The 21,230-nt window shown below is 30.8% G+C and overlaps 1 protein-coding gene across 3 annotated transcripts in view; it reads left to right on the top strand.

The window, feature by feature from the left end:
- The window catches only part of PhKgamma (phosphorylase kinase gamma), a 59,298-nt gene that overhangs the window by 399 nt on the left and 37,669 nt on the right, over positions 1-21,230 (top strand). For 2 of the 3 annotated variants that reach the window (XM_085810835.1, XM_085810833.1), the window contains exons 2-3: positions 1,704-1,885; positions 20,235-20,404. In XM_085810835.1, coding sequence (XP_085666961.1) covers positions 1,791-1,885; positions 20,235-20,404 — 265 coding nt within the window. In that variant the 5' untranslated portion in view covers positions 1,704-1,790. Of the gene's footprint in view, positions 1-102; positions 280-1,703; positions 1,886-20,234; positions 20,405-21,230 lie in introns of those variants that run through there. The other variant, XM_085810834.1, reaches the window with a different exon arrangement.

Genomic DNA, 21,230 nt, shown 5'->3' with positions numbered 1-21,230 from the left:
GAAAAAAAAACACTATACTATAAAAATAGTTTATTATGTATGTATTTTGAAAACGGGGGGGATTAAGTAATGTGTTTCGACGTGAGTAATAACCGAACTAAAAGTTGTTATGATGTGAAAGAGGATAACTAAATGCGAATGAGTTAGTAATGCAATGATGATAAATATGACCATTAGCGATGATGTAAATTGTAATAGTATGAAAGATGACGCTAATATTTCTAATGCGATTCTAACGTACAGCAGTAGGACATATGATAAATACTCTTCTATAGTTTGGTATGTAAATGGTTATTTAAAAATTGATGTAGACCATTTTGCATATAGAACTGGGAAATTAACCATTATTTTCGTCTTATCGTTCGTTTTATCATCTACTGCATCGGATATTATTTATTTTTACTTAATTTTCATTATTGCAGTTATATCTTTTATTTTCTCTGCTGTTGTCTGCTCTGGAATTATCAGAATTATTATGCAAATTGTTGTTTTGAAATATGCATGTAATTTTTTTTTTCCAGTATGATTTATGCAAATTATAATCTCTATAAATTGTATAGTATCTCTATAAATAGTATAGTATTTGTAAGCTGCATTAAAAAAAAGGATTTTTCTGTGTTCTATTTGTTGTGTTTGGTGTTCTGTGGTCAAGGATTTTTAAATCTTTTACTATAACAACGACATAAAAAATGATTGCTTCTGTTTTATTTGTTAGTGCTAATGTAACGTATTCCATACTAGAAATTCAGATATGAAACATTCTATTACTATTAAAAAAACTACAGTGAATATTATACTTTGATATCCTTTTAAACATAATTTGAAAATCACTTTTCCTATTCCTATTTTCTCAATAACTCTTCTGAGAAGATCTTTTAGAAGGTCTGCTGTATTGTTTTTATTAACAGCTGCTTATTTATTTTCATACATGTATAGCTTTTTAATCAGATTAAATGTATAGATCTGTAAACCATTAGAAATTAATATTTTCTAGGAGCTAGTATGAAGAGAAAATGTTGAAATACTGAATATGTTATTAACATTTTATTGTCTAACTATAACCAATATGATATTAAATATCATACTTATATTAGGCCTATAAAGTTTTATTCAGTCACTAGTAGTTCCTGTTAGAAAATGCAGAAACTGAAAATGTTTTAGTTTCTATGTATGATTTGAATTATTTCTCTCTGTATGTAAAATAAATATGACCTACTGTGTGATTTATTGACCTTCTTGTCATATGAAACCATGATGTTCTATTGCAAACATACATAGGAAATTTCCATATTGTATAATCAAAGTTCTCTAATTCTTCAGCTAAAGTGTGTAAAGATTTTTTAGCCCCCTTCCCATTTCTGTTTTACTTTCATACTGAATGAATGTAGAAGGAGTTACACATTAATTATGATTAAATTACTTTATCAATGATTATTTATTTTTCATTTCCAGAAAAATATTAACATAATACAAAAAGGAGTTATTTTATTTCAGAATAGTTGTCATATTTTAATTCAGATTGTCTTATAGCTGATTTTTATAACCTTCTGCGGAATAATCATTTTTTTTTTTTTTTTTTTTTTTTTTTTTTTTTTTTTTTTTAATGTTTTGATTATACATGCTTGTTGCAGTATCTTAATGTATTAGTTGCAGTATCTTCTTTTTTCACATAAGCTATGTAATTACTACTAATCTTATTTCAGATTATGGTTTATACTTTTAACTTTACATCAAGCAGCTAATATATCAGAATTTTTAGTTGACTTCTTTGTCAACTTCTAAGCTTGAATATGGTCTCATCACATAAAGAGGATGATGAACTGCCGGATAAAAATGTAGCAAGAGATTTCTATGCAAAATATGAACCAAAAGAAGTACTTGGAAGGTAAGAATTTTACATAATTTATTTAGGCAGTATTCTTAAAGTTTGGGTTGATCTTTACAATATGGTAACTGATAGTTTGGCGTCATTTTGGAGGCGATAAAGGTTACTACCTGGGACTTTGGTAATAATGTGAGCAGTACTCAGTTCCGATTACACATTATTTTGTGTGGGGGAAATGAGAGATCATGGGATATTAATGGACGAATTACTGTTCTTTAATCGGGAAAAAATCTGGCAATTTTGTATTTGGCTTTATTCTGTGTTGTGTGAAATAGTGTTTGTGAATTTTTGGATCCCATGGCCGTAACTAAAGTGAATTCGAAATGGGTATTTAGTGGTATTGAAAAGAATAGTAATAAATGTTTTTTAAGGTTGTGCGAGAGAGAAATAAAGATGTTTTATTATGTTATTTATTTTACCTGGTATCTTGCTTTGAAAGATAAGTATGATTTTAAAGATTCTGAAACAGAAGGAAGAAAAGTGTATCCGCCACGTAATCAAGATTCTGAAGAAGATTAGGTAAGTTAGTATTTTTAATTATTTGAGGATATTCTTTTTATGCATTGTTGTAAATGTAAGGTGGAAAGGAATTTGGTATTATTGGGAAAATTGTTATTAGCAATGATTTAGTTTAAAGTAATTAGGATTGTAAGGTAATTTTTATTAATTTAATGTATGTGCTCATTTATATTTTAAGTAGTGTTTTTGAATTTAATTATATTTTAATGAAATGATAGTTATTTTGTGAATTTTATGTTTGTAGGAATTTGGTATACGTTTAAGTTGAAATAAACGTGCATGGAAATAATTTAAATATTTGATATTAAGTATTTGTAATGCTTGCGGTATGAATTCGTTGGTGACGTGTATAATGTAATAGATGATTTAGAGGTAAAAGTTTTTGGATATTCTATTTATTTTATATGTGGAAATGTTGATATTTGTAAAGGGTAAATACTTTTTCGCGATCAGGTAATTTCATATATGTTCTTTTTACCGGGTTTAAAGATTGAGAAAATTGTCATGTATTTTCGTGAAATTTTTTTAATTTATGAGAAAAAAGCAGTGTACATGGATATAGTGAAGAGTGTGCGCAATGCCATTTTTGTGCAATTCTGGGATGTTTTTTTAAGTAAAAATAAGTCGACGTGTACATGGTTTAGTGATATTGTAATGAAATGATAGTTATTTTGTGAATTTTATGCTTGTAGGAATTTGGTATACGTTTAAGTTGAAATAAACGTGCATGGAAATAATTTAAATATTTGATATTAAGTATTTGTAATGCTTGCGGTATGAATTCGTTGGTGATGTGTATAATGTAATAGATGATTTAGAGGTAAAAGTTTTTGGATATTCTATTTATTTTATATGTGGAAATGTTGATATTTGTAAAGGGTAAATACTTTTTCGCGATCATGTAATTTCATATATGTTCTTTTTACCGGGTTTAAAGATTGAGAAAATTGTCATGTATTTTCGTGAAATTTTTTTAATTTATGAGAAAAAAGCAGTGTACATGGATATAGTGAAGAGTGTGCACAATGCCATTTTTGTGCAATTCTGGGATGTTTTTTTAAGTAAAACTAAGTCGGCGTGTACATGGTTTATGTGTATGTGTTATTTTGAAAAATGCGTAAAGAGGATGGTATTGGGCAGTTTTTCCTAATTTTGCAGTGAATATTTGTCATGATTAAGCAGTTTTGTTTGATAAAATTTCTAGCATAAGTGTAATTTGGCTAGTAGATTGTTGGAAGAAGTGTTCAGGAGATAAAAAGAAAAGAAACATTTCTTTACTTCGTGAAGACAAAATGGCGGCGGGGAAAAAAAAAATAGAGGGTTGCTGTAGGAGAGTTGGTCGCCAAATTTTTGCCAAAAAATTGCCAAGTTACCATAATGTAAAGATCAACCAAAATTTGTATCTGTGCAACACAGAAGTAGCTTGAAATCAACTGTGGTTATTTTGTTGTGTTCTATTTGTTGTGTTTGATGTTCTGTGGTCAAGGATTTTTAAATCTTTACTATAACAACGACATAAAAATTGATTGCTTCTGTATTTTATTTGTTAATGTGACTTACTCCATACTAGAAATTCAGATATGAAACATTGTATTACTATTAAAAAGGATTTAAATTTTTAAAGAGAAATATGTAGAATTGTGGTGTGTCAAATGTAAAAGTTCAGCAATTTTATACTGTATCCTGCAGTAAATTTTTAATAAAGAATTAGTAAGTAAATTGTATTGAATGTCAATTATAAAATTAGTAAAATTATTTTTCTTTTGAAATTAAATATGTTTTTCCGTAACAAATGTGGAATTCTGCTTTTGAATTAGCAGTGTTTATTGTATGTGAAAGACAAGTTTCCAAGGGCACTCTTTTGTTATTAGGACCAGATTCAGAAATGTATGTGTGTGTGTATGTGCATATATGTTTGTGTGTGTATACAGATATACATATGTGTGTACATATATATATATGCACACATCCATCCATACATACAAGCATACATTTCTGAATCCAGTCCTGATAACAGTAGAGTACCAATTCCAATTACCTTTAAGTGATATTATGACTGAAAACTTGTTGCTAGGTTAGGTTGAATTAGTTGGTTACTATGAAATACATAAAGATGTAAGGAGAGAGATATCTTCTCAGGGACTTTGTGAAAATAAATTATTTTGTATTTAAATTATATATGGGGTTAATCCGTGGCCTTCAGGAATTTATGCAGCCTAGTAAGCTGTAAATTCATTCGACTTAATGTCATGAAAGGTGTGTGAACTGTCACCCTTTGCATCCTACTGTGAACACTGCAAGCAAAGAATTCCTGTGTTCATTTGTGTACCATTTGTTAACCACTCCCCAGTTCAGGTGCTTGGAAATGACACTTTTTTTATTTTCCAGAGCACCGCTCGGGCAACATTTTTTTTTTTAGTCTTATACACTGATTTGCCCGAAATTTTTGCTTGTTTAGTGTGTAATGTTTCTAACAGATAGCGCTAGTAATCCAGTAAAGTTAGAATTGCAAAACAACTGTTTCAAGGTTAGGTTTTACTGAATTCTTTTACGCAAGTAAAGGCGCGAAATTTCTTTTCACTAGCTCGGTGTTCCAGCTACTGCAAATACTATTTTTTTTTAATTTGGAGCTAAAATAAAAGAAGAAATGAATGATAATGAGATATTCCCACTGATAAAAAATTGAGACCAACAAGGCAATGTTTTGTGTGTTGCTCGAAAAGAAACGATTTTGGAAAACGGGTGAGATAAGAAACGCGATATTTTTTTACTGATTGCGATTATGCTTGTCTCCCTGTTTTAAAATTTATCATACAAAAACTGAATTTTAAGAGGAAAATTAATGTAATAAACAATAAAACATTTTAAATTCTGACATTTATTTTTGTAAAGTGTTCTTTCCAGTTCTCTTACATGTTCGAAAAGCGGCCGAGCGGTAAAATCGCTGAACACTGGTAGTTCGGTCCGAGGTTTGAATCCCGCGAACGGGCTGGCTGCATGGGCATTTTCGGGGTTTTTCCCATGTGTAATATGTATACAAGCCAGTTTCCCTTAGAAAGTCCTCCACGAAGGCATCCCTCCCCTTAGGCAGATAGCTCTAGTGTGCTTTGCCGTATTCTCAATACATGTTCGAAAAAAAGCCAACTTTAAGGGAAAATGTGCTTTTTTACGATGAAAATAAAAATTGGCATAAATCAATAAATTCAACACTTGCAATAGTTCTGACTGCTGATTTGGGTTTGATATAATGAATTTCTTCATAAAAATTTTTATAAAAAATATACTTATTTTTTGTCATAATATGACGGAAAAAAGAAACTGTTAAGTATATATATACGTGTTTTTTCATCATTCACTTTTTGTTTTAATTACTAGATAAATTTGAGTAAAGTAATTTAAGTAAAGTAGTTAAGCTATTTTCATTTTTAAGTTCAGATCAATAGTTAAGTTTACTTATTTGTTAATAAATCTAGTGATCAACTTTTATGTAGAGCTAAAATAAGTCTTCATCATGCCAGAACGATGTTGCTTTCACACCTGCAAATCCAATTATGATGGCTTCAATGAATATATATATTAGTATTTAGGTTTCCAAAAGGTACATTAAAATGCAATTTGTGGATTAAAAATAACCCAAGGGATGGCAGCATTGTTGGTGAGAAACAGTTTCAAGAAATATTATTGATTGGCGCAATTATTTACCAAAAAACAAAGGTATTGTTCAAGTTTGTAGAGAAATCCTAAAATAAGAAACGATACTTGTCCACTCATTTTTTCTGGTGTACTTATCTGAGAATCCAACACCTTAGAGGACAAACAGGGAGGGAAAAAGAGCCAATATGGATAAACAAATTTTTAATGAATTCTTAATAAAGGAAAAAAATTGCATCATTTGGGAATTTTTCTTCTTCATTACTGAATAAATTAGACATTTCAGGTGATTCAGATGTACTTTTACCTAAAATCCGCTGATGGAATTTGTAGTTTTTTTGCTTAATTTTAATCTGCAACCTAAAATTGGGAAAAGTATTTATGTATTACTTCTTATGGATACAGCAACATCTGTTCAGTCCTTTGATTCCTTCCCTATAATCAAAATATAAAGATAGCACTGCATGAGCAATTATTCACTTGCTGTAATATTGTAGATAAATTATACTTTATTTTATTCATGTTGTCAAACGTCAAGAGGTTTTCAGAAGATTTTAATGTTTTCTGCGACTTTTGATCTGCTGTTCTTTTTATTACATAATAACTGAAATGAATTAAAAATACATTTGCATACTTTCTGAAAGCTCTGAAGTATTTATTTTTAAAGAATTGGATGTATTATTGATTGTTCATTCAAGTTGTTTTTAAAATTTAAAACTTGAATAATGATTAATAAATAATTATATTGTAATAAGATATTAAAAGACTAATTTTTTATGTCTTTAATTTAGTAAATAATGTTTACTTTTTGCCAGTAAATTATTTATACTTTGGAATCTTTCCATTCTCCTCATACCCCTTTCCTTCATATCTGCAAAATTAAACCTGCAAAATTTGGGATAAATGAAATGAATGATAAATTTCGTAAACATACATACAAAATATTTATTAAAGGATTCTATTTACTTTATTATTTGGTGGAAGAATAATAAAACATTATAGGTTTATTTATGTTAATAAATAACTTTTATTATTTATTTATTTAAAAATTTAAAGAGTAAAAAAACTTCTCTTACTGTTGCAAAAAGTGCAGAAATATTGACTCTGCATAAAGTTGGCTTTTCTAAACATGAAATAAGTAAGAGAATAAATGTGAACAAGACAGCTGTCATAATTTTAAACTTTTAGAAAATTTACAGACCTTAAAAGAAGTGGTTGCCCAAGAAAAATGAGTGCTTGTTATCAGAAGCACTCATTTTTAAAAAGGATAGCTGTATGATCTCTAATCACCTCCTGAGAAAAGATTAGACTTATCTGGGTGCAAAAATCCGAGCATCAATTTGAATACTATTTCAAGATGTCAGATGATAGATTTTGGTTTATTATCTTATAAACGTACAAGGAAACATTAACTTATTCCAAGCATGAAAAGGAACAGCTGTCTCTCACTGTACAGTATCAGAATTGGACAGTACAACAATTGAGTATGGTATTGTTTTCAAATAAGTCAAGTGCACAGCAGTTTTCTGCATGTGCTAAAAGTGTTTGCTATTTAAGGGGGAAAAGATGGGAAGACAGATATACGATTCCAACTGTGAAACATCCTCCAAGCCAGATGGTATATAGTGGTTATGTTTGTTTCTGGTACCATTGCTGTCTTTCTTCTGCCACCTAAAACCACTATGTACCCCTTAATTTGCCATAAGAAAAGTTGAAACTTCACATGGATGTTTATAGATGGTCAATTTTCCTGCATAATGAGATTTAATGTGAGAGGAATTTTAAGGACACTTTCTGCTGGCAAAGAAATCCAAGTGCTTGACTAGCCAGATAACAGCCTAGAATTGAATCCCGCTCAAGAATCTGTGGTATAATATGTCTTTATTACATCTTTTCAGATGAGGTTTTTGTCGCATAGATGTCATTATTGCGTTTTTCGCAGGTGATATTTTGGTTGTGAAAGCATCGTATCACAACGTCTTAAAGACGCCTAAATGTTCTCAAAATTCCACCTTTTTGCAACAGTTGTGAAAATGTCATTATAATATCCTTTTGTTACATATTGATTTATACAGAAAAATAAGCTTAATAATTAATATATTTTCTTTTTTTTTTTTAATTTTGTATTCCTTGTATTTATCTAAAGTTTAAATATTTTATCATTTCCTGAAAACCAGAAGATAATACAATTTTTTGTCTTTAAACTAAATATGCATTGTGTCCTTGTGTTACATATTGATTTATGCAGAAAAATAAGCTTAATAATTAATACAGGGTTGCCACGCTACCTGGAAAACCGGGAAAAGTCAGGGAATTCGAAAATTGACCAAAAAATTCAGGGAAAAGTCAGGGAATTTAAGTATTTTTGTCCAAATCTGGAAAAGTCAGGGAATTTCATACAATGATCCCGCCAAAAAAAAGCGATTTTTGCGCCGACGTCGGAAGAGATAATTTTTTTGGCGAATTGCCTATCACGTGAGTGTCTGCTGGCATAGAGCCAATTTGATTGCCTTTTAGAAAGGCAAAGCAAGTTTCCCGCAACTTTTGGTTTCCAGTATTCTTGAGAATCGCATGTGCAGTGCATGAACTAAAGAAAGTACCTGTTCTCGTATAAAACAAAATGGATTTAATCTTAGTATACGGTACCATGGAGGTTAGAATCAAAGAATATGTATTGTAAAGAAGGAAAACCTCTCTGCAACAGACGTGGCTCCGTTCCATCATAGAGGGAAACAGCTGTGCATGCGTGATATATCTGCCGCCAAAGCTGGAAACCGGTGTCGAAGTTCGAAGGTCACGTTATCAAGAGTTCATTAAATGAATATCCTTTAAAATTTCTTTAACTACTTGGGCTAAAAAGACGTGCCAAGCACGTCGAGATGTTTTTGTCTCAAACTGCGAGCGACGTGAACACCACGTCGATAAGCATTTATCGCAAAAATGAAAATAACATGGTGCACACGTCACCTAACAACGAGATTGTTTATTTCTCGAGTTACAGCTCTGGATTGCACTCGCAGATGCGGAGCGGCGTAAATGAGACACTTTACCACTTGCTATATTGTAGCGCACGGCACCGCAACCGTGAAGTTTAGTCTTAGCGCAAGTAGTTAAACTCTAAATTAAAAGAAAATATTTTTGGTGCAAGTAAATTAATTCATAGGTTAGTAATTTTCAGGGGGGGGGGGGGAAACTACGAAAATCCGTTTTTAAAATTATTGCGAAAAATCCAAGAAGAAACGTCCTTTGATAAAACGATTCTTCTTGGATTTTTCGCAATAATTTAAAAACGGATTTTCGTAGCTTTCTTTTTGTCAAAGAACGTTTCTTCTTAACACGTTTCTCAATTTCCGGTACACATCGCGGAGAGGGAAATTTTGGCCGCCAGGTTCCGTCGCCAAATCCCTTGGCAAATTTTCCCTCCGCATTCTAGCGGCGTAATAGCATTTTACTTGTATGGAAAATTTTCTTCTTTACATAGACCAAAGAATTAGAGATTCTTTGCATAGACGTTTTTTGGTTAAAATAATCTCCATGTATGGATTTGGCGACATGATGATGCGCAGTAAACGGGTCATTTTGGTCTTGGCGACAATTTTCAAAATCGTGCCAAAGCCTTACCGTATACTACAATTTTACCGCAAAATCTTTTTAAACTTTTCTTTTTAATAAATACCTTGCCATTTTGCAGTAAAATAAAAAATAGTAATCTGTCATCTAGGCTAACCATGTAATATAACTATAGTCGCTAAAATATCGTTGATTATTCTAATTCAATTTTTAAGTAATTATCTTTATTTTTATGTTATTCGTATAATTTAATGATGCTTCTTCCCTCTAAATTTATTAATTATTAGTAAATAATATTTCTAAATTTCAGGAAATTTTCTCTGGCATAATCTTGAAATTAATTCTAGCAGTATGATGACATACCATCACGAAATTTAATGCACATATTTTTTTCTTATGTATGCTGTGAACTAAATATAAAATACCTCAATTTATTAAAATAGATTTCTTTGTTTCGTTTAGCTGCAGAATGTCTGCAAAAAAAGCCTTATTTTATTCCAGATTGGGAAGATTCTAATCTCAATCTTCAATGGAGGAAACAAGAACTATTATAATTATATTTGTGTTTTCAAGTGTTAAGGTGCTTTTTAAGAACATACCTCACACAAATTAAATTTACCTAAAATCTAACCTAACTATTTAGCATTGCGTTGTGATTTATAAGGACCGGATTAGCCTCGTGTTGAACTGGTGATGATCATGAGTAATAATTAAATAAAACATACATTTGTTATCCAATGTATATATCTTAAATTTTATTAAGTTTCTTAAGTGGAAAAGTAAACAAAATTATCAAACAAAGTATACCAAAAATAATTAAGAATAAATGTCCTCTGGGATTTATTGAATAATTAAGTGAATTTGCTACACAATACAAGTAATACCATAATTTACCTCTTAGCGTAGCCAACGTACATTACGCGGATAAACTGGAATTTTCTTGAAACGCGCCTGGAAAACCTGGAAAAGTCAGGGAATTTCATTCTCCTGTTTGAGTGGCAACCCTGTTAATATATTTTCTTTTTTTTTTTATTTTGTATTCCTTGTATTTATCTAAAGTTTAAATATTTTATCATTTCCTGAAAGCCAGAAGATAATACAATTTTTTCTCTTTAAACTAAATATGCATAATTAATAATAGCTTTAATTATTTTCAGTACTTTAAACTATATTTTTTAAATTTCTCTGTAGGCTAAATATGTATAATTAATAATAGCATTAATTATTTTCAGTACTTTAAACTATATTTTTTAAATAATTTAAATTCTAAGTTACGATTATTTAAGATTTCATAATTATTTTCTTTACGTGAGAGTAATTAGGAAAGTGTTTATTATAACTATATAATATTAATAATAGGTTTTAAGTAAATAAAACTCAACTAGACACAAGTAAAAGTAAAGATATATATGTGGGTAAAAAAAAAAAAAAATTTTTTTTTCAGATAACAGACAGCATTATCACATTTATTTCTGTTAAATCTCAGAGACATTGAAAATTGCCCTGGTCATGATAAATTAGGAAGCGCTTGTTAAGGTAACATAATCAGTATTTTACCTGAACTCAAGTACAGTGGGTGATCGGTTAACGAACATAATCCGTTCCAAGATAATGTGTGCTATCCAAATTGTTCGTTATCCGATCACCGATATACCATATATGTTAATGGGAATTCGATTAATTCGTTCTGGAGATCCTAAAAATTAAATTTTAAAAAAATGCCATATACAAATATAATTTCTTAGTAAGTTTATTTATTACAAATATAATACATACGTATAGTCTTACTTATTAATCAGTCCTTTCCCTTTCTTTGGGTGTTAAAGAACATATTCAATATCGATTGTTTTTCTCTCCTTCAGGACTTTCAGGAAATGCTTGATAGCAATGTCGTTGTAGAGATCAGCAACCTTATTGACATCAGCTTGGTTTGGGTGCCATTTTAAAACCATTGCTCTGTCATTCTCCCACTTCTTCAAAAGATCTTTAATGGCAGATGTCGGCATTGCTCCTCTTTCGTCTTCCTCTTTCTCAGAATGATTTCTTGATATCTTTCTTAGCTAGGATTGTACCTACTGTAGATCTGTTCAAGCCGTACTGCCTAGCAACATCAGTCATTTTTTGTCCACTCTCTACTTTAGTTATATCTTGCTTGGTTTTTATGGTGAGCACAGTTCTTGACACTTCACTCTTTTTAGGTCCCATAATATTGTCAGATTTTTAGGTGTTTTTTTTTTTAATAAGGCATTTAGAGAAGCACATACGAAAATCACAAGGACCGAAACCAACTATGGTACACAATTGACAAAGTGTCGTTGCACACTATTGTACGCACCGTACGGTGCTGCCTCACTGCTACATAGTATGAATGATGACGTATCAGCGCATGCGCACATCCAATGATGACATGTCAGCGCACACGCACATCCATATTCAGGACGAATTGAGGACTGGTGTCGGGTGTTCCGAGAGGTTTTCGTTAGAATTAGTTTTTGTTCGTTATCCGAATATTGTTCATTGTCCGAACACAAAAATCTTTCCTGAAAGTGTTTGTTCTCCGATTTGTTCGCTGTCCGAACTGTTCATTAACCGATCACCCACTGTATAAATTTATTTGGTAAAAAATATAACCATTAATTTTTATATCTCCAAGATATGCAAATGAAAGACAGTATAAAGTAGTTAATAAATGTGATAAAAATATTCCTAAATCTAATAACTTCCCATATTCATATCTAAAATGAAATAATAACCTAACAGACAACATACATGACAGCACTATTTAAGAAAAAACATTAACTAGTAGTGTTTGAAAGTATAAATAACAGAAGGAAGATAACAGAATTAAAATTTCCAATTAATAAAAAAATATTTGTGTTTTTTAAATAGTAAACAATTAAAAGTTCAGTAATTATGGATTGCAATATTGACTAGTAATGCTGATGTTTCTTAACACTATTTCTTTCAATCATATGTTAATGTATTTACTTATTTTTAGTTTCTGCATTTTAGAATAGTGGTAGATTACAATGATTATTTTATGCACTTTTTATAATCAATAACTTTCCTTTTGTTACTGTACAGAAATAATTGAAATAATATAGTATACGATAGTAAGCTAAGTATGTTAAAGTAAGCTCTTCATTAAATAGCACGCGTTGAAACTTTTTGTTTCTATTTATTATGAATTTTTTGGTTATCAGAAGCACATAAAAAGTAAGCGAAGAAATTGAATATACTTAAATTTAATAAAAAATAAAACCTAATTTCCAACATTCATTTATTGAGATAATCTAATAAACATACATAATGGCAATAGAATTACTTAAATTTAATAAAAAATAAAACCTGATTTCTAACATTCATTTATTGAGATAATCTAATAAACATACATAGCAGCAATATTTTAAAAAATATGAATTACACAGAATAGATGCCAAACGTAAAGTAATAAAACTGCAATTTGCAATCAATAAAAAATATTAAGTGTTTTTTAATATTATACAATTAAATATCAAATAATTATAGATTACAATATTTCATAGGAATTCTAATGTTTTCTTAACACTAGTTTTTCGATCATACATTTCATAAACTGTTTAAAATCATTATCCTTTTCTGCATATTGTACAAAAGATAATATACTATAGAATGTACATTATTATTAATTTTAATAATTAATTAATTGCTTATATTATACATATATCTAATTCATCTTCAGCAGTCATATCAAATACTGCTACCAGTCCAATAATTTCTTTGTATTTTGAAAATATTCTGGCGTTCCTATTAGCAGCGTCATACATGAGATGCATGTCAGCTTTTTCCCTGTGTGTAAACTCACCCTTCACGCTCAACATCAGAGTTGCGAATGATCCTCTGATCAGCGCCGGATCTTTGATTTTTGTGATGTGGGGCAAAAGCTAAAACTGCCGCCCTCACTCATCATCCTTTAAGTTTCTCTAACAGATTTTAATTTGTTTAATAAATGCAGAAATAGATAAAAAAACCTAAGCTCCATTTTATACAAAATTCTTTACATGCCCCCCCCCTTTTTTTTTTTTTTTTTTTTTTTTTTTTTGTTATAAAAGAAAAATACGTAACAAAGTTACATAATTAGAAATCATTCCCTCCTAGGAGAATCGTCTTTCTGTTGAGCTTACTTTTGGATTCAATCCTAATTTTAACTAATCCTGAGTGCTTCTAACCCTCCAGTCCTCGCCACCATTCGTTCTTCCACTCTAGGGGGAACGGGCACTCCTAAGTTTCTCCGATTCCATATTATTGCATAATAGTTAAATTAGGTTAGGTTAGATTATATGAATATGACACAGACAGGAGAGCTATCTGCTTAGAGGAGAGGTGCTTTTGTGGAGAAACTTTTTAAAGTAAGGTGGCTCGTATTCACGTAACACATGAGGAAACCCTCGAAAACAAACCACACAGCCAGCCTGGGTCGAACTACCAGTATTCAGCGGTCTTAATCACTTGGCCACTGCTGAGGATATTTGTCTGATTATTTACTATGTACTAATTTAGAAGTCAAACAACAAAAATCAGCGTTATATTCACAAAATTTTCACAGGACTAGTTTCCATGGTTTTACCGAACCATCATCTTCAGCTGCAAAACCGCAAATGAACAAGATAGCAAAAAATGATTAGATAAGATAAGAAAGCCTGGACAAGAATAAGCAAGTGGCGCCATCTGTTGGCGAAACCAGAACTAAAACATAATTTCTCGAAAAGCCGAAGGCAAATTTGGATTGGAATTAGGATCGTTAACTAGAACAGAAAGATTTTTATGAATGTGAAATGCCTCTAGAAAATCCAGTTCTCCAATGGAAGATGTTTTTTGAATAATTTTGGCAGCAGAAAAACTGAAAGTGTGGTTTTCGGACCAACAATGTTGAGCAACAGAAGACTTCTATGTTTCCTTTTTTCTAACATATGCCTCATGTTCTTTGACGCGAAATTTTAAGGCTCTCTTAGTTTGACCAATGTAAATTAAACCACACTGGCAAGGAATCCTATAAATACCCCAGGAATTCATATCCGGAATGGGGTCCTTGAGTATAGAAGTTGGAATTTTATTGATGGGAGAATAAACAACCCGAAAGTTAAATTTCTGCAAAATATGTGCAACTTTATAGCTAATTGATGGAAAGAAGGGAATGACAACAGAATTTTTATAATCTCCTAAAATAAGAGTGTGGCTTTTAGTGTGTTGAGATGAGAATTTTTTAACTGCTGGATTAATAATGTTGGGTGAAAAGCCCCTGTCAATAGCTATTGCTTTTAAATAATTTAGTTCTTCATCAAGGGCTAGTTTGGAGGAGCAAACTTGAAGAGCACGGAAAACATAGGAATAAAATGAAGCTAACTTTTGTTTAGTCGGATGACATGATTTAAAGTGTGGTGGAAGGCAAACCAATGAAGGTTTACGGTAAACTGTAGTACTGAAGTTGGATGTGTTACGTGTGACCAGAATGTCGAGAAACGGAAGAGAATTGCAAGTCTCAGGTTCAAAAGTGAACTGAATAGCAGGATCAATAGAATTCATTGTTGAAAGAACTTTATTTAAATCATCTTTATTACCTTCAAACAGGGTAAAAGTATCGTCTACGTAAACTTCCCGGCATGGTTCCGCTACGTAGAAATAGCTTTAATTTCTTTTAAATATTTTATATTTCCGGTAAATTCATCAGAAGGACTTTCACAGCCCCTTATTTTGCCGACCATCTCGTCTGGCTGCTTCCTTTTAAGTTTTTTACAATTTTAATTAAATTTTTAAGTTTTTTTTTCCTTTTATGTATTTTGTACATTGTTTCATAATATACAATCGAGTAGTGCATGCGACAAAAAAAGAAAGTATTTTCTGAGTAATTCCAAATAGGTTAACTGCTTCCATGTACAAAGAAGCAGAATGCACACCAACAAGATACTAGGAATGAGCCAAACATGGCACAAATTCCTCCAGCTTTTTCATTTCCGTAATCCTAGTTTCAATTGATTTAGAAATGCCATCCATATTAGACCCGTTGTCGTAAGACTGACACCGATATTGTTCAATATCTAAACCATCAAGTGTCAATCAAGGCACTAATTTTCTACAACGCGTTCAGAAATACATTCTCCTATCTTTCCACCAACTTCTATGAAATCAATTAAATTTTCCTTTATCTCTCACACATCACCACACATTTTTACATATTGAATCACCTGGTTCATTTTTATCTGTATGAGACACATATTGAGTGCAATCGAGTATTATTGTGCAGTATTTGGCTTCTTTAATATCGTTTAAAATGCTACTTCAGACTGTTTTACCTTAAGTTAATAACTTATTTTAATTATCTTTGATAAATATGATTCCTTTCCCTTTGTTAGATGCTTTCACAGGTACCTAAGAGTTGAATTATGTTTAGCAAGCAGAGAGATTATAAATTCAGAAAATTTCCTTGACTTGGTCGAGGACACTTTGCGAACAGGCTACTTGGATTTCATCAGACCCAAGAAACGAACGACAGTTTGTTGAAAAATACAGTCCCGCATCCACGACTATATAGAATTTCTCTCCATTTTTCTTTCTCTGTATAAATGAGTCGCTCAGTGTCATAATCGATGCCTTGGCATGATTTCATTTGTCGTACTCGAATTTTCCACTTAACCTTTTGAGGCCGGGGCTTTGGTAGCAGTAATAGCTACCAAAGGATGGGGAATCTTAAACCGAATCTTTCCCCCCCTTTAAAAAATCACCTATTTGCAACAAAGATTCTTGAAACTTTTTTCCAATTAATGAATCCTGTTGTATGGTGTAACAGCAACACCATGTTTCTGGTAAATCTTGCAGCCTGTACAAAACATTGCATTCTTGTTTTTAGAATATGTAAACCAAGATCTAAGCTTTTCATTATTTACTAATGTTCTGTATTACATATCAAATGTCTGCCATCACGTTCAATGGGACTGAGGTTTGCGTTTTCTGGATGTTTACCAGCTAATAATACCGATTGACTGCTAAAGAAAGATTGTTGGTAATCATTTATTTTTTTTTTTTTTTTCTATGACCAGCCAACTGCATGGGTCCAACAAATAAGCTGACTGCGATGCCGAAGAGCCTGGGTTCGAATCCCGGAGAAGGCATGGTTGTAACTGTCCGTCCCCCATCATAGGAAAGGCGATGGTGGCCCACCTATTACTGGGTGCCTCCAGAATAAAGAGACCATCACATCTGGCCTTGTATAGATTAATGGACTGGGTTACATTTGTAATTGTTCACAATCTGTCATTGGATTAAAAAAAAAAATTAGCTGTTTTAGCAAACAACATACCAGATACAATCCAGTGTTATATTTGAATTTGCCGCCCGGGGCAAGAACCCCGGCTTGCCCCCGCTAGATCCGGGACTGCCTCTGATGCATTGGATCGTGGTTTGTCCAGCTCACTACAGCCCTGTACCGCCGCATTGCCAGCCAATCACAGCTGTAGTTCTTATTGCTGTTATTGCTGTTAAAAAAGTGTTCCCTTTTTTGAATATTTATTGTGAATACTGTATTGCTGCAAATGAGCACTTTGCATTGATTTTGTACATAAATACATTTTCCTCTCATGTCTTTTTTTTTTTTTTTTTTTTTTTTTTATGTAACCCGTTACTTTAACCCCTACATTCCTATATAAAAATTGCTTTTTTTAGTTTGCTTCACCACCCCTCCAAGTTTGTCCCATGATTTGTGAAACACCCTGTATATACCAAATTCAATTAGCATGGAGGAGCTAAAATTTTTAGAGCTAGTGTTTTAAACTCGTACGATTTTTACAAAACTTGGCAGTTTGACATAATTTGAATCGTAGAATCGAAATATGAAAAAAAAATTGGTATATCATTTCAGAAAAAGTCCGATTTTATGTCAAAATACCTATATTAGAACAATGCTATATATAAATCTAATACATTTCCTAAGGTGTGCTTTTTGAGACATGAAAAATGCAATTTGAATTTTGTCAATCATCCCAGTAGAATGGGAGATACAGAACTATGCCCCCTTTTTTTCGCGCAGTGTACCTTTTTGGAGGGATAGTGAAAATATAAATACTAGCTATAATGGAAAATTTTTATTGCATGTTAAATTATTAGATAATATGACAATGTTATGAAACAATTTTTGAAATGCGAGTAGGAAGTATACTTGACCACTACCACACAAAATTAATTAATTCAAAGTGCTTGTCATAATTTATAAGAAAATTTGATGATGCATCTCCCTTTTATCCTTTATTGTTAGATGCTACTGAAGATATACTGAGAAGGAATCAAATGAGTGTCATTTTAAGACATGTTCATATTGCAAGAGATGATTGTTCGGAACCCATGAATCTTATAGTTGAAAAAACATTTATCAGATTTTATGCTGTAAAAGATCATTCTTCCAAAGGGTTAAAAGAACTTTGTCAATTTCTTAAAAGAAAATGAAATTTCACTTAAAAAGTGTTATGGATAAGTATGTAACGGAGCTTATGTTATGAGTATTATAGCTTTCAACAAAAGATAAAAAAATCTATTCTGCCAAGTGCAGAATCTATGCATTGCTCATCTCACAATTTAAACCCCGTAATACATCATCTTTTGATATATTACAAAATATATATTTATTCTGTGGGGAAAGTATAAACCAATGGATTTGTTAAAAAAAATTATAACCGAATCAGAAATATGTTAAAAAAGCTAATCCTGTCTTGTTCATGAGGTAGGATCATCTCACTAAATGCAGTAAAATTAAAATTATGTTATGGTGACATTCTGAAAGTTTTAACTGAAGTCCACCTTCAAAGCAAAGCAAAAAAAAAAAAAAAAAAAACAGAAATGGGAAGAAGCACTGCAGGTGAAAAAGAAAATAATAAATTTTGAATTTATATTTATTTGTACATTTGTGCTTAAAATATTAAATGAAATGAGTTACGTTTAAAAATATTGCAGGAAATTAATTTATGTCTAGATAAAGCTGTGTAATGTTTAATTAATGCCAGCATAAATGTTAGAAAATAGATTTGATCTTATTTCAGCAGAATTTGAAACAAATGGCTGAAAATAGCATATTACTTCATTTTATACATTATTTTAGTACATGGTTATTGATTTATTGGCATGTCAGATATGAGAGATTGATTTGGTTTTTTGGAACTTCATTATATAATCCATGCAAAGGAAATTAATACAAAAAAATGGGGCAATTTAGGAGACATTTATTGTGAAATATTGTCACCAAAATTTCTTTACAATTTATAAACACACTACAGTTGTGTAAAGATGACTTTTATGAAAATATGACTATCCAAGAACTTGCGAACTTAATGAAAGTACCGTTAACTATAAAGCGAATTTTGTGAAATTGTTTATAGTTTTCTTACTTTTTTTAGTAATTCCTGTAACTGTTACTACAATAGGAAGATTGTTTAAATTATCTTTTGCTTCTTGCCTTTGAACATGGATCTGAAAAATATAATAGATGTGCCTCGACAAAAATCATGTAAATGACTGCTCTGATTATGCATTTCGTAAATCTATTTATTATTGCAAATGGTATCCTGATCAGTATTTAATTTTATTATGTTTTATTAAGATTGCTGTAATGTGGTCTTGTTATTAATAATTTTTGTGTATTTTTGCAATAATCTTGAATTGTTTGAAAATATTAAATAAAACTAAATTGACTGTACATTTGACTTTATTTTTAATTAATTCATGCTTATCTATGCTAATATGACATTTAATGTGTGTGTATAATATCTGTATCTATAGTATATATGTATAAATAAACACACACATTAAATATATACACGTATGCACTTATTTTGCCTAAGGGCCCAAATTTTTTAGCTACACCATTGAAAGGAGGTGCTATAAAATGCTGCCTTAAATAACTTGAGTTTATTTTGTTTTTTTATAAAGTATGTTATTATAATGAAATTTCATTAGATTTGATTTTTCTAATGGTGGTTTTAAGTTTTCAAAAATGACTGTAAATTGTTAATGTATATAATTTTGTGTACTTTGTTTCACATGTTAGAGTTTGGGGTTTCAATCTATTATGCTTAATTAATCACATTGACCATATTTCATTAGTAATTATTAAAAGTAACTGTTAAATATGATTATTATGCATTATTATCACATTTTTTAAATATGTAGTGATTATTAATAGTAACCAGTTATTATTGATATTAACTGTCCTCTTTAGTTTAACTGTAACAGATATGTTAGAAAAAAGGTAATTTAGACTAACTGGGAGGATCATTCAGGAATTAAAATCACAAAAATTCCACTTAGTATGACTTCTGTTAGAACTTCAGAGTTTTGGGACCAAACCCTTGGTTGCATGGAAGGTTAATGGTAATTAGCTACATTATAATTTTAATAAAAACAGTTAATATTTATGTTTATTAGGAGGTATTTCTCTTACCTAGATAAACTACAAATGCTTTTGTGATCTCTGGCTCCATATTGAGTTGAATTGGTTCAGAGAACTTTCTTCCGAACATACTTTGTTAATTAACTAGTGTGTCTTATATGTCAATGGGACCATTAACTCTTTTTTTATACATAATTTCAGAGGTGTAAGCAGTACTGTGAGACGCTGTGTAGAAAAAGACACTGGGAAAGAATATGCTGCCAAGATCATTGACATAAGTGCTGATATTGATGATTCAAGTGGAAGTCTAAGAGAGGCTACACTACGAGAAATTCATACGCTCAAACTTGTGGCTGGTCATCCTTATATAAGTAATTTAACTTCTTTTTATATATAATTAAGTATTTTGTATAATCTTTGTTATATGATATGCATCAAAGTAGTTCCGAAACAAAACTGTTCTATGAAAACATTTCAGCCAGGAATTTTTATTTTGATTCAAGGTCAAACTTCAAATCAAAACAGAAAAGATAATAATGAAATTGAGCAAGGGGGTAATGTTATTAGAAATATAAAATTGATTATGTAGAGAAGACTATAACAAATCTATGTTGTGATGAAAATGAAATTGGTACTGAATATGAAGTTTTAACAATGATAAGATTATATTGTCTATTTAACTTAAAGAAGACAAAACTGGCTGTTATGAAACTTATTCAGGCCTATCAAATATTGAAGTCTTTAGTGTGTTTGTTCATTGGTAATATAAAATATAATTAATTATGTACCAGTTTTTATTTGATAAAATAAGAAGATTCAGAATGTAAGATCATTGTTGTCGCATAATGAAAAAATTATGAGGTGTACAAGTAAACTTTATTTCTCAGCAGCCACTTTATTATTTGAGATTTTTTTAAATCAATGGATGTTTCTTAATTTATAGAGAGAGGATTATTTTCGAATTTTTCCGCAAATACAGATGTATAAAGAGTAATTTTTTTAAGGGAGTCTTGTATATTTCTGCTTTGTGTTTTTTCTTTGTCTCATAATAATGTATCCATGTTTTGTCTCTAATGATGATTGTCTTTAATCAATTGATAATTGATTTTTGACACATGCTACAGGGGGGAAGAACTCACAGCATCATGCTTTATTTAGAGCAGGATTTTTTAAACTTTAACAGTTGTGACACCTTTT

The sequence above is a fragment of the Stegodyphus dumicola genome, chromosome 2 (assembly GCF_044657685.1).
Source record: "Stegodyphus dumicola isolate Sdum_Otavi_A_Nest chromosome 2, ASM4465768v1".
Classification (NCBI taxonomy): domain Eukaryota; kingdom Metazoa; phylum Arthropoda; class Arachnida; order Araneae; family Eresidae; genus Stegodyphus; species Stegodyphus dumicola.
Note: the sequence above shows the minus strand (reverse complement) of the source record. Positions and strands in the feature narration are given on the sequence as shown.